General features: G+C 52.8%; 1 protein-coding gene and 1 non-coding gene across 2 annotated transcripts in view; both read left to right on the top strand.

Annotated features, from left to right (window-relative positions):
* Kiaa0930 (KIAA0930 homolog) overlaps positions 1–10393 on the top strand; it is a 39704-nt gene extending 29311 nt beyond the window's left edge. The window contains exons 6-10 of the mRNA NM_001271047.2: positions 176–316; positions 889–1080; positions 3550–3712; positions 4584–4742; positions 5069–10393. Coding sequence (NP_001257976.1) covers positions 176–316; positions 889–1080; positions 3550–3712; positions 4584–4742; positions 5069–5109 — 696 coding nt within the window. The 3' untranslated portion in view covers positions 5110–10393. The remainder of the gene's footprint in view (positions 1–175; positions 317–888; positions 1081–3549; positions 3713–4583; positions 4743–5068) is intronic.
* Mir1249 (microRNA 1249) lies at positions 2655–2774 on the top strand. Its single transcript, NR_037390.1, has one exon. It is a non-coding gene; the product is annotated as a microRNA 1249 (primary transcript).
* Positions 10394–12069: the final 1676 nt, after the last annotated feature.

Raw genomic sequence — 12069 nt, 5'->3', positions numbered from 1 at the left:
TTTAACCCCATGTACCTCAAAATCTCCATCCTTCTGCCTCTGCCCCTCTAGTACCAGGATTACAGGTTGCCCCACACTCTGTGATTAACACCCTCCCCCTCAGTCAGGTCAGGGTGTGGTGTGGGTGTTGGCACTGACTTTGATGACATCGCTGTCTCTTCGTCCCCGCCCTCAGGTGTTCAGTGACATGACAGTGGGAGAAGGAGAGATGGTCTGCGTTGAGCTGGTGGCCAGCGACAAAACCAACATGTTCCAGGGTGTCATCTTTCAGGGTTCCATCCGCTATGAGGCACTCAAGAAGGTGTACGACAACCGCGTGAGTGCAGGGCCACCGAGGGGTGTGTGCCCTCCCCCAGGCCTACATCGATGAGACTGCCCCATATCAGGGCACCTGCTGCTCCTGCAGCCACTCTTGGGGGCACAGTCTCCCTTGCATTCTCCCTTTCATCCCAGTCCACCCGTGTCCATCTGAGGTGCAGGTGGGGACTCCTCCTTCCCCTTGTGTCCTTGTGAGGTGCCAGTCAGTGGCACATTGGCTCTCTTTTACCACCAGCCCCTTGCTATCTGTGGCCTAGTACTGGACACACTCCCACAACTAACCTTGGATTAGCCAGCTGCAGAAGGAGCCTTGATACTCTGGCCACTCTCCTACAGCGGGTGCTGTCAGGCTCAGGCCAGAGGTGGAGGAGCAGCCCTGGCCTGTAGTATGGGTGTTCAGGGCGGCGAGACAGCCTTGGCCCTGGACTGCATGCCTACTGGACTGCTTGTTGGGCTCACGGGGTTCCCTGTGGCTTAGATGCCTCAAGATGGCCTTAGAGATGGTAATACTTAGAGAACCTGTGAAGTCCGTCCCACGGCTCTGACTGAGGCCATGTCCTACCTGCCCAGGTGAGTGTGGCTGCTCGCATGGCCCAGAAGATGTCATTTGGCTTCTACAAGTACAACAACATGGAGTTTGTGCGCATGAAGGGGCCTCAGGGCAAGGGCCACGCAGAGATGGCAGTCAGCCGAGTGTCCACTGGTGACACATCCCCCTATGGGACTGAAGATTCAAGCCCAGCTTCGCCCATGCATGAGCGGGTAAGGGCTGCACAGCCGGGGGAGGGGCCTCCTGTTTCTTGGGTTCACTTCCGGTGGCACCTTCACCCCACAGACCCCAGGTGAGGGAGATCTCACTGGCTGACCTCCACTGCTGATGCGGGGGCTGAGGCTTAGAAAAAGGGGTGCCTTGATGGAGGTCATCCAGCAGGTTCATACCCAACCATGTCTGATCCCTGAGCTGCTGCCTGAGGCTGAGTCTTAGGCTTCTGAGCAGAGGTTGACTAGGATCTGGGCCTGGCGACTGCCTGCTTGGACCTGCAGTGCAGCTCTGGTCACATAAGCTGTTCTGCAGTGAGCCAGATAGGGATGAGGAAGAGCTAGCCCCCATGTCGTCACACAGGGCCAGCAGCAAGCATGCGACTCGTTTGGGGGCTCCTTATTTGTTTAGGGTATTCCGTCTATTGGCAGCATCCCAAGGGCAGGTGGACGGATTCGGCCCCTGCTGCAGCTCTGAGGGCTCAGCAGAGGACCTCAAGCTTTGCTTTCTCTGAGCTCTCTCACTGCCTACTGGGGAGCTGAGGTCAGTGGCCGTGTAGGAGACCCCAGACTCAAGCGTGAGACGGGCTCTGCCCATGGAGTCAGTGTTCAAATGCCACTCAGAGTGGCCTGTGAATCAATCAGCCCTTGTCCCAGAGACTGGGCAGCCGCATTCTGGGCCCTGCTGCTCAGGTGTCCACCTCGGATGAGTCTCTTTCTCTCTAAGCTTCTGTTTCTCATTGAGAAGTGAAGTATGAACCTGCTTCCTGTAGTGTGGGGGCTCTAGGCACACCGCTCACAACTTAAGGCCTCGCATGGGGCGTGGCCCTGTGAGGCATCCCAAGTGGCAGCCACAGTGGTTCCTTCCGCACCTGATGAGAATTGACTCAAAGTGGGATGGTGCCTGACTGGCTGTTGCTTGTGTTAGCTCCTGGGCGCCTCCTTTTCTTTCTTGTGGAATCATTTACAGTTAGTGTGTTTTATAAGCCAAGCAAAGCCAAGAAATACTGGGGTTCTGTAAAGTGTTGGCCACTTCAGGAAGGAGCCTTCTTGCTTTTAGAAAGGTGGTAATGTGGATTCTGAGCTCCCAAGTGACAGCCAGTTTATTCCCCATTTTGTGTGGCACTGGGACGCTGGAGTGTGTGCAGATATGGCCCAGGCTGGCACTACTGGGTACTGTCTGCTGAGTGCCCACAGTTGAGCCCCTAGACTCACCCACACCTTGATTTTTCTCATCTGCCGGTGAGAATGACTGAGAGGGATGAGATGGCCCTAACCGTACCCTTCATAGCAGGGAGGTTGTGGAATACTGGAGCCATGAGGTCTCACAGGACCCAAGCCCACATGGCCCATGTCCGCACTGTGGCTTGTCTTCTTGTCCTCAGGGGTCACCGTAACCAGTGTACAAGAAATGCAGACTGTGTGTATTGTGGTTTCTGGTATTTGTTTTTTATCTTTTGAAAACTTCCCTGGCTTGAGGGAGGACCTTCTGGAGCCCAGCAGCCGCCGGGACTTTGGTGGATGTCGGAGCTATGACGGGAAGGCCGATGGGGCCCTGAAGTCTCGGTCCCAGCTCATCTTGCTGCTCCGATTCTTGTTTGCATGGGGAGGAGGGAGGGGATGGGCCAAGTTCCCTATGCCTGGAACGCCCTTCCCCCCCTTCTTCACCTGGCGAACTCCTACTCGTCCTTCAAGACCCAGCTCAAGCAGCAACCTCCTCCAGGAAGCCTGCTCTGATTTCATGGGCTGTCTGTCCCTTCTTCCATTGTGCTTCCGTGTCCTGTGCTTCCCTTTCTGTCTCAGCGACCAGCATGCGTTCTGTGGTTGTCACCTGAGTCTGTCACCCCCAGCAGACTGTGAGCTCCTTGAGGGCAAGGGACCTATGTCTTATGCCTGTCTGTGCCCAGTTCACCCTCAAGTGAGTGTGGAGACTTGGTGGCTGGGACTGAATGTGCTTGGAAGGGAGGAGAGATACGGGCAGAGAGCTGCTTAGCCTGGGCACTTGTGGAAGGGGCTGGGCACAAGAAGGAAGGGCCCAGGGTTGACCTGGGGTAGTCCCGGTGGCTTTACGCAGGTCAAGGCTCCCGTTTGTGTGCCCTCTCTGCTCAGATGTCACATGAGCATCAGGAGCTGCTGCACTAGGGCATGGCTGGTACAGCATGCCTGGGCTTAGACCACACCAGCAGCCTGTCACTGGCATTTAAACGCCCCTCTTTTGTGCCAAGATGTGGAAGAGGGGCCCTCTGTCAGGTTTGTTGGCAGCCTGCTCCCACCTTAGGCAGGACTGGTTGCTGGGCGTGTGGCCAGCCTCTAGTGCCCAGCATCCCCTCAGCCAGGCCAGCTGAACCTCAGGCAGGGTCAGCGACTATAACCAGCCTTGCTTGGGCTGGCTTTGTAGGTGGGATCCAAGTGGCACTGGGGCCTCATGGCAGTGTTCCTGCTGCTTTTGTGACTTGGGCTCCTTGTCCCCAGGTGACCTCCTTTAGCACCCCGCCCACCCCAGAGCGAAACAACCGGCCTGCCTTCTTCTCCCCATCCCTCAAGAGGAAGGTGCCACGGAACCGCATCGCAGAGATGAAGAAATCACACTCAGCCAATGACAGCGAGGAGTTCTTCCGAGAGGATGACGGAGGAGGTGACCAGCCTTCCCCGTTGTGCTCCTGCAGAGGAATGGCCCCTGTTCTGGCTTGCATTCACTCGTCTGTCTGTGTGGCCACTGGTCCTGGCAGTCACTCACTAGCACTTAGAAAGCCACAGACACTGGGGGTAGAGTGCCGGCACCAGGATTCAGGGGTGGAGCTGTGTGTAGATGAGGCAGGAGCCTGCCTCCAGGAACCCTGTTCTCAGGCTGTCCACCCACCTCACATTCAGGGGCTCTGTTCTTCTTCTTCTGCTTCCTGGGCCAGCTTTGCCCCTTCTAGAACCTTCTGTCCTGGGTAAACCTCAAAGCTTCTCTATTGCCTCTGTCTCCTGGTCTCCCATGAGTCACTGGGCTCACAGATCCTTCCCTGTGCCCCCTTGCTTCCACCATTCACCTTCCTTCCCAGTGGTTGTACAGCCGTGGGCAGGACGCCTCAGTCTTGGACCAGGGAAACTGGGGTTGGTGGGCAAACTGGCCACTCTCTCAGTCCTGTGGAAAGTGGGGTTGGGGGGTTGGGGTGGCCTTCAGGCCTGAGTTGGGAGTTTCTTGGAGGAATGTCCGGCATCTCTCACCATCCCCAGCACAAACTTGGACCATGCTGGTTCCATGTGCATGTAAAGTGGATGGGAGAGGGACGGTTTCCCTGGGGTGAACCCTGAGTACTTTCTGGCCAGGCCCATTTAGGGGTGGGCCCTGGCAGACAGGAGGCTCTGAGGGCCTGGAAGCAGGGCTCTGGGGGGTGTGGGCATTGGTGAGGAACATCTGTGAGTGTGGCATCATCTAGAGGAGTCATGGTGTCTGGGTGCCACCTCCCCCATGCTCCCTGGCACATACTGGGATACTGACCCTCTCCTCTCTTCTCCAGCCGACCTGCACAACGCCACCAACCTGCGGTCTCGGTCCCTGTCCGGCACAGGACGGTCCTTGGTCGGATCCTGGCTGAAGCTAAGCAGAGCTGATGGAAATTTCCTTCTCTATGCACACTTGACCTACGTCACTTTGCCGCTGCATCGGATCTTAACAGGTACACAGGGCAGAGCCCTCTGCAGAGCCTCCCTGTTCAGGCTCAGCAGGATGGGGTTTCTGCAGCCGCTGCCTCCCTCCACGTGGATCCCCATGGTCCTCACTGGCCTCTGATGGTCACGGTCGGGTGTTGTCTCTGGAGTCTCTATGGGGTCTTGTTTCTCTTGGCCTCTCCATCTGTGCTTCTCCTTTGCTGGCACGGGAGGGTAGGGTGGTGATGCTGTCTGCAGCCTGTGAGGTCCCGTCAGGAACGGTGGGTGTGTGTGGTGACTGTGGCTCCCTCCCAAGAGTGTCCTCACCCCACCTGCCTCCCTCCTGTCACCCTAGACATCCTGGAAGTACGGCAGAAACCCATCTTGATGACCTAGTGTGTGTGGAGCCTGCACGGAGCCCCGGCCCTGCCTGGCCCTGGGAATGCTGCCAAGTGCCTACCTGTCACCGCCAACCGGGGTCTTCTGTGACAAGCCAGCACCGGAGCTACAGCCAGGCAGGGCCACTCGACTCCCGGGGCCAGGGCCGACTCCATGAACACCAGCCCAAACTGAAGTGCCTCGTCCGTCCTCCTCCCTCGCTGGCTCTGCTCCCACCCTGTGCCCGCGCTCAGCCCCCTCTCCTATCTCTGAGGGCCTTCTGCTCCCAAAGAGGGCCAGAAACACCAAGAGATCATAGAGTGTGGGGGCTGCCAGCTTCCAGAATGTTCTTAGACCTCCCGACCTCGACCCCCATCCCCCTGCTGGGGCTCTGTGCCAGGCCACTGTCCACGCATCCTACACAAAGCCAGTTGAAGATTTTGTAATGCAGTACTGACGAACTTCAGCTCCAGAGTCAGTCCCAGCCTCGTTCTCCCATAGTTCTTGTCACAGTGGGTCCCAGCTGGGGGTCAGGGGACATGAGCTGTTTGTCTGCTGGGAATACCTCACCCTATGCCCAGCTCCAGATTGGGTCTCAACCTCCAGCTGGGCAGACAGGTCCCGATCCCACAGAATGACCTTTGCTTCCATCCAAAGAACACCGCCAACACACACACCTCCGACCCCGAGACATCCTGCAGCGATCTCGGCTCTCCGGAGGGACGCAGAATTCAGTTCTGAAGGAAAGTGGGAGGGTACTTCTGCTGAGGGATGTCTGATGGGGACCGGGGTGGAATCCTTCTGGGAAGGTTGTAGGCAGAACCACCCTGAGCCAGAGCTTAGAGCGAGGCTGGTGCTGTCCCCTTTGCCCCGTGCTTTGATCAGCATGCTGGGCTTGTCTTCAGCCTGGCTTCCTAGGCAGAGAGGAGACCAGGCTGCTCATGAGTCTGCATTGTCCTCGGTGGGTGCAAGTGGCCATGTGGGTCATCAGCCCAAGCCTCACCCTGGCAGTGTGCTCTAGCTGAGGCCTCCTCTACCCAACTGGAATAAACTGGAAGCTGGGCCTCCTGTTGCTGTTGGGGTTAGTGCCCCAGATCCAGAGAACTCAGCTGTGGATGTAGAGTTCAGCCCCTCGGGGCTGGAGAGCAGGCACGGGAGCATGGCTCCCATCTGGTTCCATTCCTTGGTCTCTGGGAGTGGGCACTACTTGGGGTTTTCCCTAGATTTTGTATGTTGTTATTAAAAGCGAGCTATTGCATTTCATTCTGCCTCAGTTTGCCCACCTGTAAAACGGGGCTGATACCACCTACCTCACTGAAGTCTCCAGGGTTCAAGTGCATGGCTGGGTCAGTGTTTGCTCACCTGTCATTCTGCATGGCTCAGTTGGGTCTTAGCAGTGGCTGTTAGGTGTCGAGGAAGCTTGCCTCTCCTGCCTGCTCTGAAATAACTCCTTCCAAAGGGACAGATGATTAGTGCGTAAGCTTAGACAGGAATATTGTGCTGTAACCTGGGTCCCGATTCTGACCATCAAAGCAAATTCACATCCTGTCTCGGAATGCCAGAGTACCTCAGGCTTATGGGTGTGGTCCTTCAGTCTAGGATAGCCATTTCTCCTGTAGAATGCTGTCCCCATAGTTGTTTCTAGAGAAGTAACAGACCTGCCACTTGAGGAACCTGGCCATTCTGTGGTCTGAGCACTCTGGATTTCTAGCTTAAGGGAAATACAGCCAACTATGTCTTCTGTGGAAGACTGAGGCTGTCTTAGACTCACTGCAATTCCATGGCTTCTCTTCTGGGGATCCCCTCTACCAGAGCTCAGCCATACTCTTGGCTGGCCTGAGTACAAGCTCTTCCCGGGCTATAGACGGTAGAGTGTGCCATGCAGCCTGTCTCTGCGTGGCACGTGAAGCACACTGATCTGCTTAGGTACCGTCACCCCCTTTGTAGAGGGGGAAAGCACCCCAGAGACTGGACAGTGGCAGGAGGCAAACTTGGTCCAAGCCCCAGTCTATGGCTTGAACCATTCGGTCCCCGCGTACCCAGCCAAACATTTATTTGGTCACAATTCCCCTTTCTCCAGAGGGCACTTTTGAGTTCCAAACAAGTTCAGAGGCCCTGAGAACTGGTTAGAATTCTGACACCAGAAGGTCAGACATGGTGGTGGCACAGGCATGCAATCCTAGCACTGGAGCTGAGGCAGGAGGATGGAGTTCCTGGACAGCCTAGGCTACCTAGCAAAACCCTGTCTCAGAGTGACAAAGGACAGCAGAAGTACCCAGAATCCTCCTGGGGTTGACAGTTTGGCTTCTGGGGCCTTCTTTAATTTTCTTGGGAACATGTCTATCCTTACGCAACACAGAGTGACAAGGAGCTACTGGAATTCAAATGCAGCTGTGTTCTGAGGAAACTTAGATGTCAGTCTTCAAGACACTAAGAAAAGAGTGCTGCTTGCTTTGTGTCCCTGGGAGGCGGCATTCCAGTTTCTTCAGTGTCTGTCCTGCCTCCTGGGGTCTTGCCGGCACCCCGCCTGCATACAGGGGGCAGCCCAGGCTCCCCCCCGCCAAAGATTATTACAACACAGGCAAAAAATAAATAAGCTAGGTGTGGTGGCAGCCTGGTCTACATTGCAAAGTTTAGGACAGCCAGGGCTACATAGTGAGACCCTGTCTTAAACATTTTTTTTTTCATTAAGACATCCCAGCCCATGTATTTAGTTGGTCCAGTCTATTTCTACATATATCCATATATTGACAGTGTCATAAGTGATTTTAAATTTCTGGCCATAACTCTAGATGATTTGAGTTTTAGGTCGTTTTTCATGTTGGCTGTCCTTTCCCACTTTAAAATCTTTGTGTCTTAACATCACACAGCTTCCCTGTTTGTTCCCTCACCTCTGTATCATTAAATAGGACTGTCCCTGGACACAGCCACCCTAAAAGATAAATAGAACACTCAAAAGGACTTGAATTCGCAGGCACCATGGGTTCACACGTGCTTCACAGAAGTTGCTGACCCTGGCACGGCAGGTCCTGCCTCATGTGGCTGGGCCTGAAGAAGGCCTGGGGGCTGGAGACCACCTATAAATATCTTGAGCTTGAACAAAAGTAGCCTTTTAGGGCATCTGCATTAGCCCTTCCAGGGAGGTAGCCAGAGTGCTGCCCTGTCCCTCTTAGGTGAGAAGTGGTGTATCTAAAAGGTTTTCACTGAATAAATACTGACACAAACCTCCAAACCCTTCTCTGAGCCCCTGGGACAGCCACTGGCCACTGTTTGAACACCACACAAGTTAAGTGATTTGATGGCTTGTGGCTGGCGTGGAGATCTGAGCTCTGTGACAGGTAGAGCCCCACAAATGGCGGAAGCCATGGAGTTTGGACAGTTTATCTGATTCCAAGGTGATTTCAGGCCATGAGCTGTCAATAGGATTTTTTTTTTTTTTTGGTCTGTTTTTGAGACAGGGTCTTCTGTAGCCCAGGCTGGCTTCAAACTTACTGTACATCAGAGGGTGATCTTGAACTAATGAACCTCCTTCCACCTCCATGTGCTGGCATTAACAGGTTTCTACCACCCTGCTGGCTTTCTGCTGTGCTAGGAATAAAACCCAGGACTTTGTGCTACTGGGCAAGCACTCTTATCGACTGGGTGCACCCCTCAGCTCTTTCTTACTTTCTTTTGACCTCAGCCCCTTCCTTTGTAGGTCAGGAAACTTAGATGCAAAATTATTGTATGAGAATTTACATAAATGGTTTTTTTTTGCTGCTTCAAAACTTGTGATTTCTATAAAAACCATTTCAATGAAGACATGAGGTAGCACACATCGAATGTGCTAATATGCAAATTTTGAGTGGCTTTCCATGAACACCTGTATCCAACAGAAAGCCTCTCAAGGCAGGCGCTGTGGTGCCTGTTGACTTTATGATTTTGTTTGAGACATTGCTTCACATTTTAGAGACATTTAAAATGAGTTTTCTTTGAAGTGCCCTGATCTCTATGTTTCCTTTAATATACATGTTTCACGTTAATACAAATAGCAGACCAAGGGTATGACCTTGACTTTGATATCATTATGAAATGGTACCCACTGGGGCGGATAGAAGCCGTCTTACACACTGGTCTGTGAAGACCTTGGGAGGGGGATCATGACCACCCTAACTACAAGTGTGGGCATTTCCAAAGCTGATCACACGATGCATTTTGGGCTCATTTCTGTGCTCCCATGAAAATACACCCTGGCAGTGTTTGGACTCTCAAAAGTTTCCTAAGAGAACCCCCTAAAACCATCACATTAGCAGGAAGATGGCTGGGGTAGATGGAAGTTGGAAACCTAAATGGGAGTTTAGAAAAGATCCTGGCAGGCATCTGACTGTCCTTGTTGCTGAGCAGCTCTGAAAGAGGGGCTGGTGAGCAGGCAGAGTTGGGGTGGGGTGGGGATGAGGATGGGGGTGGGAGCATCTGGCTAGCTCGCTCTAGAGCTTGTAGTCATCACATCATCTTTCATGCATATGGGTTTCTAAAACATGCCAAATGATTACGTCACAAAGAATAGGGCCTAATATACCGTATACACTGGCGTTAGACCTTCTGTGGAGATGGAGAGGACACAGTAAAGAATCAGTCACTACCCTAGAAACACCAGTCCAGGAGGGTTTTTCTGAACTGGCACCTCCAACTACAAGGAGGTGGGAGGAGGCAGTGGCTTGGCAGGTAAACCATGTCCCCTTGCTATCCACATCAACCACTGGGTAGCCCTTTCAAGTGGCCTGAAGCCTCTGTCCTGGAAGCTGGCTACAGTGCTGGCCTTCTGTTTCCCAGCCGCTGTGGGAAGGCAGTTCTGCTCTCAGGTCTTTTATCCTGATTCATTCATACCTTTCAGGAGTCGCTGTTGGCCTGGAAGACAATGTTCCCCGGAAAGGAAACCCTTCCAGAACACACGTGGAAGAGAGCAATGTAAAATAACTCCTGTAGCTCACTGTACATACCCATGTCAGCTGGAGACATCAGGCTTTGTGCTTGTTAAAGGGACAGAGGGCTGGGAAGAATGAGGAAGGAAACGCTTGCTTTGGGGATGGGCCATAAAGGAAAGGTTCCTGTTCTTAACAGTGTCACCCACTTGCCTCCTACAGCCTCATGTAAGCCAATGGGCCACCAAACCTTTTCTCCTCTATGTGGATGGCTTTCATTTTGGAATCTGACTTTAATAAAGCAATTAGGTTGCTCAGTTTGAAATAACCATTGTTTCTGGTGAACTTTGATTATATTTTGAATAAACAATTTTACTCAAAAAACAAGCCAAGTTCAGAAACCAATGTAGTTGAGTGATTCAGTGGGGATGAGGGAAAGGGCCATGTGGCTCTGGTCCCCCAACAAGCCATGTCACCCCAGTTTGTCAGAGCCTGGGATCTTCAAAGGGAAGGTAAACCCACTACATCCCTTCAGGTTCAGTGACAGAGAGATTCGACAAGGTCATGTGCAGAGGTTGGCACAGTTCCTGGGAAAGTGGTCACTGCTATTTCCTCTGAGGATGCGCTAAAGGGCGTGACTGTATCTGGGAGTCACAGGGAGGGAGCCTGCCAGCCACTGGGGCTGTGTGACGGGTCATCTGTTCACATATGATGGCTAGTAGTGTGACTATACAAAAACCACCATATCAAATAAAGACTGGGCCTGAGGTTTTAGTTCAGGGGGCTTAGGGTGGGGGCCCCAAAAGCTGTCAGTTCTGGTTTGTACGAACCTCTGGTACTGGGAGACCCAGGGTTACCCTGGGAGTCCACACCAGATCAGTCTGTCTCCCTAATGGCTCAGGGATAATCTTGCTCTTCAGCAAGCACCTATAACTTATGAATCTCACAGTTCAGAATGCTGGGGACAGCCTTTTGTCTTTTTTTCCCTAACCAGGAGAACACCTTACAACTCAGATAATGAACTTCAGAATCTGAACACAACTCCAGTGTATCACGGAATGGACTAGAACTTGGTATAAAGAACTTACTTCTGCAGGAGAAGCTAACCTTCCCCAGCTGTAATCTGTCTGAGGCTGGAGGACTGACTGCCTAGAACAAAGCTCTACACCCAAGTGTAATCCAATGCAGGCAGCCATGGGCCAAGCTTCAAGCAGCTCACCCCACACCCCATAGTCGGCTGGTCAGTCCCCACTTTAGATCCATCTCTGCACACTACTGTGTGCTGCTTCTCCCATTGACCTGCCGGGAATATCACAGGAACAGAACAGTATCCAAAGCTGGTTTTTAAACTTTCCATTTATTCACATTTCATGGATTGATACACTTCCTTACAGGCTCATTCAAAAGCTAACACACACTGAGATTACACTGCCTGACAATTCAAGTATTTCAGCTATAGACAAGTTCCTGTTCAAAGTAGAAAGCAGATTATTCTATGTGATGGCTAAGAAGTCTTACGTCCCCCTTACAAATCCGAAAGGACAGTCCTGTCCTGTGATTGCTTCTGGAGAGCACTCTGGCCGGGTACAGAGCACGGGGCTAGAAAGATGCCCTGAAGAACTCCCAACCTCACCTACAAGTGACAGAACAGGTCGTTTCCTTAAACCCCCACTCCAGTGCTCTAAGTGGGTACTCTGCAGCCTCAAGGGGCTGTTTCTCATCTTCAGAAATAGTAACATAATGAACAAGCTGGCAAGAACAGCCTTAACGTTCAAAGGGTAGGGAAAAGGGCTTTCCCTGACAACAAGGTAGAATTTCCCCTCTATGCCATAAGAGGTATTTTTGGCACACAGCATGTAAAAAATAGAATTTAGAGCTGAAATGGAAAACCAGAAAATCAGCCCACCAACAGTCAGACCTGCCATTGACACCGCCACAGCCTGTACAGTGTGTGGCTGTCTGAGGAGGACAGGGCAGGGCTGGGAATGTGCGAAGTGTGAGACACAGTGTGGGAAGGCCCAGGCTTAGCATCTGCTAGATGCACCTGACCACAGAGAACACACTTCCTTCAGGTAAA

The sequence above is a fragment of the Rattus norvegicus genome, chromosome 7, assembly GCF_036323735.1.
Source record: "Rattus norvegicus strain BN/NHsdMcwi chromosome 7, GRCr8, whole genome shotgun sequence".
Taxonomy (NCBI): Eukaryota; Metazoa; Chordata; class Mammalia; order Rodentia; family Muridae; genus Rattus; species Rattus norvegicus.
The sequence above is the reverse complement of the archived record's forward strand: the minus strand, read 5'-3'. Positions and strand labels throughout refer to the sequence as shown.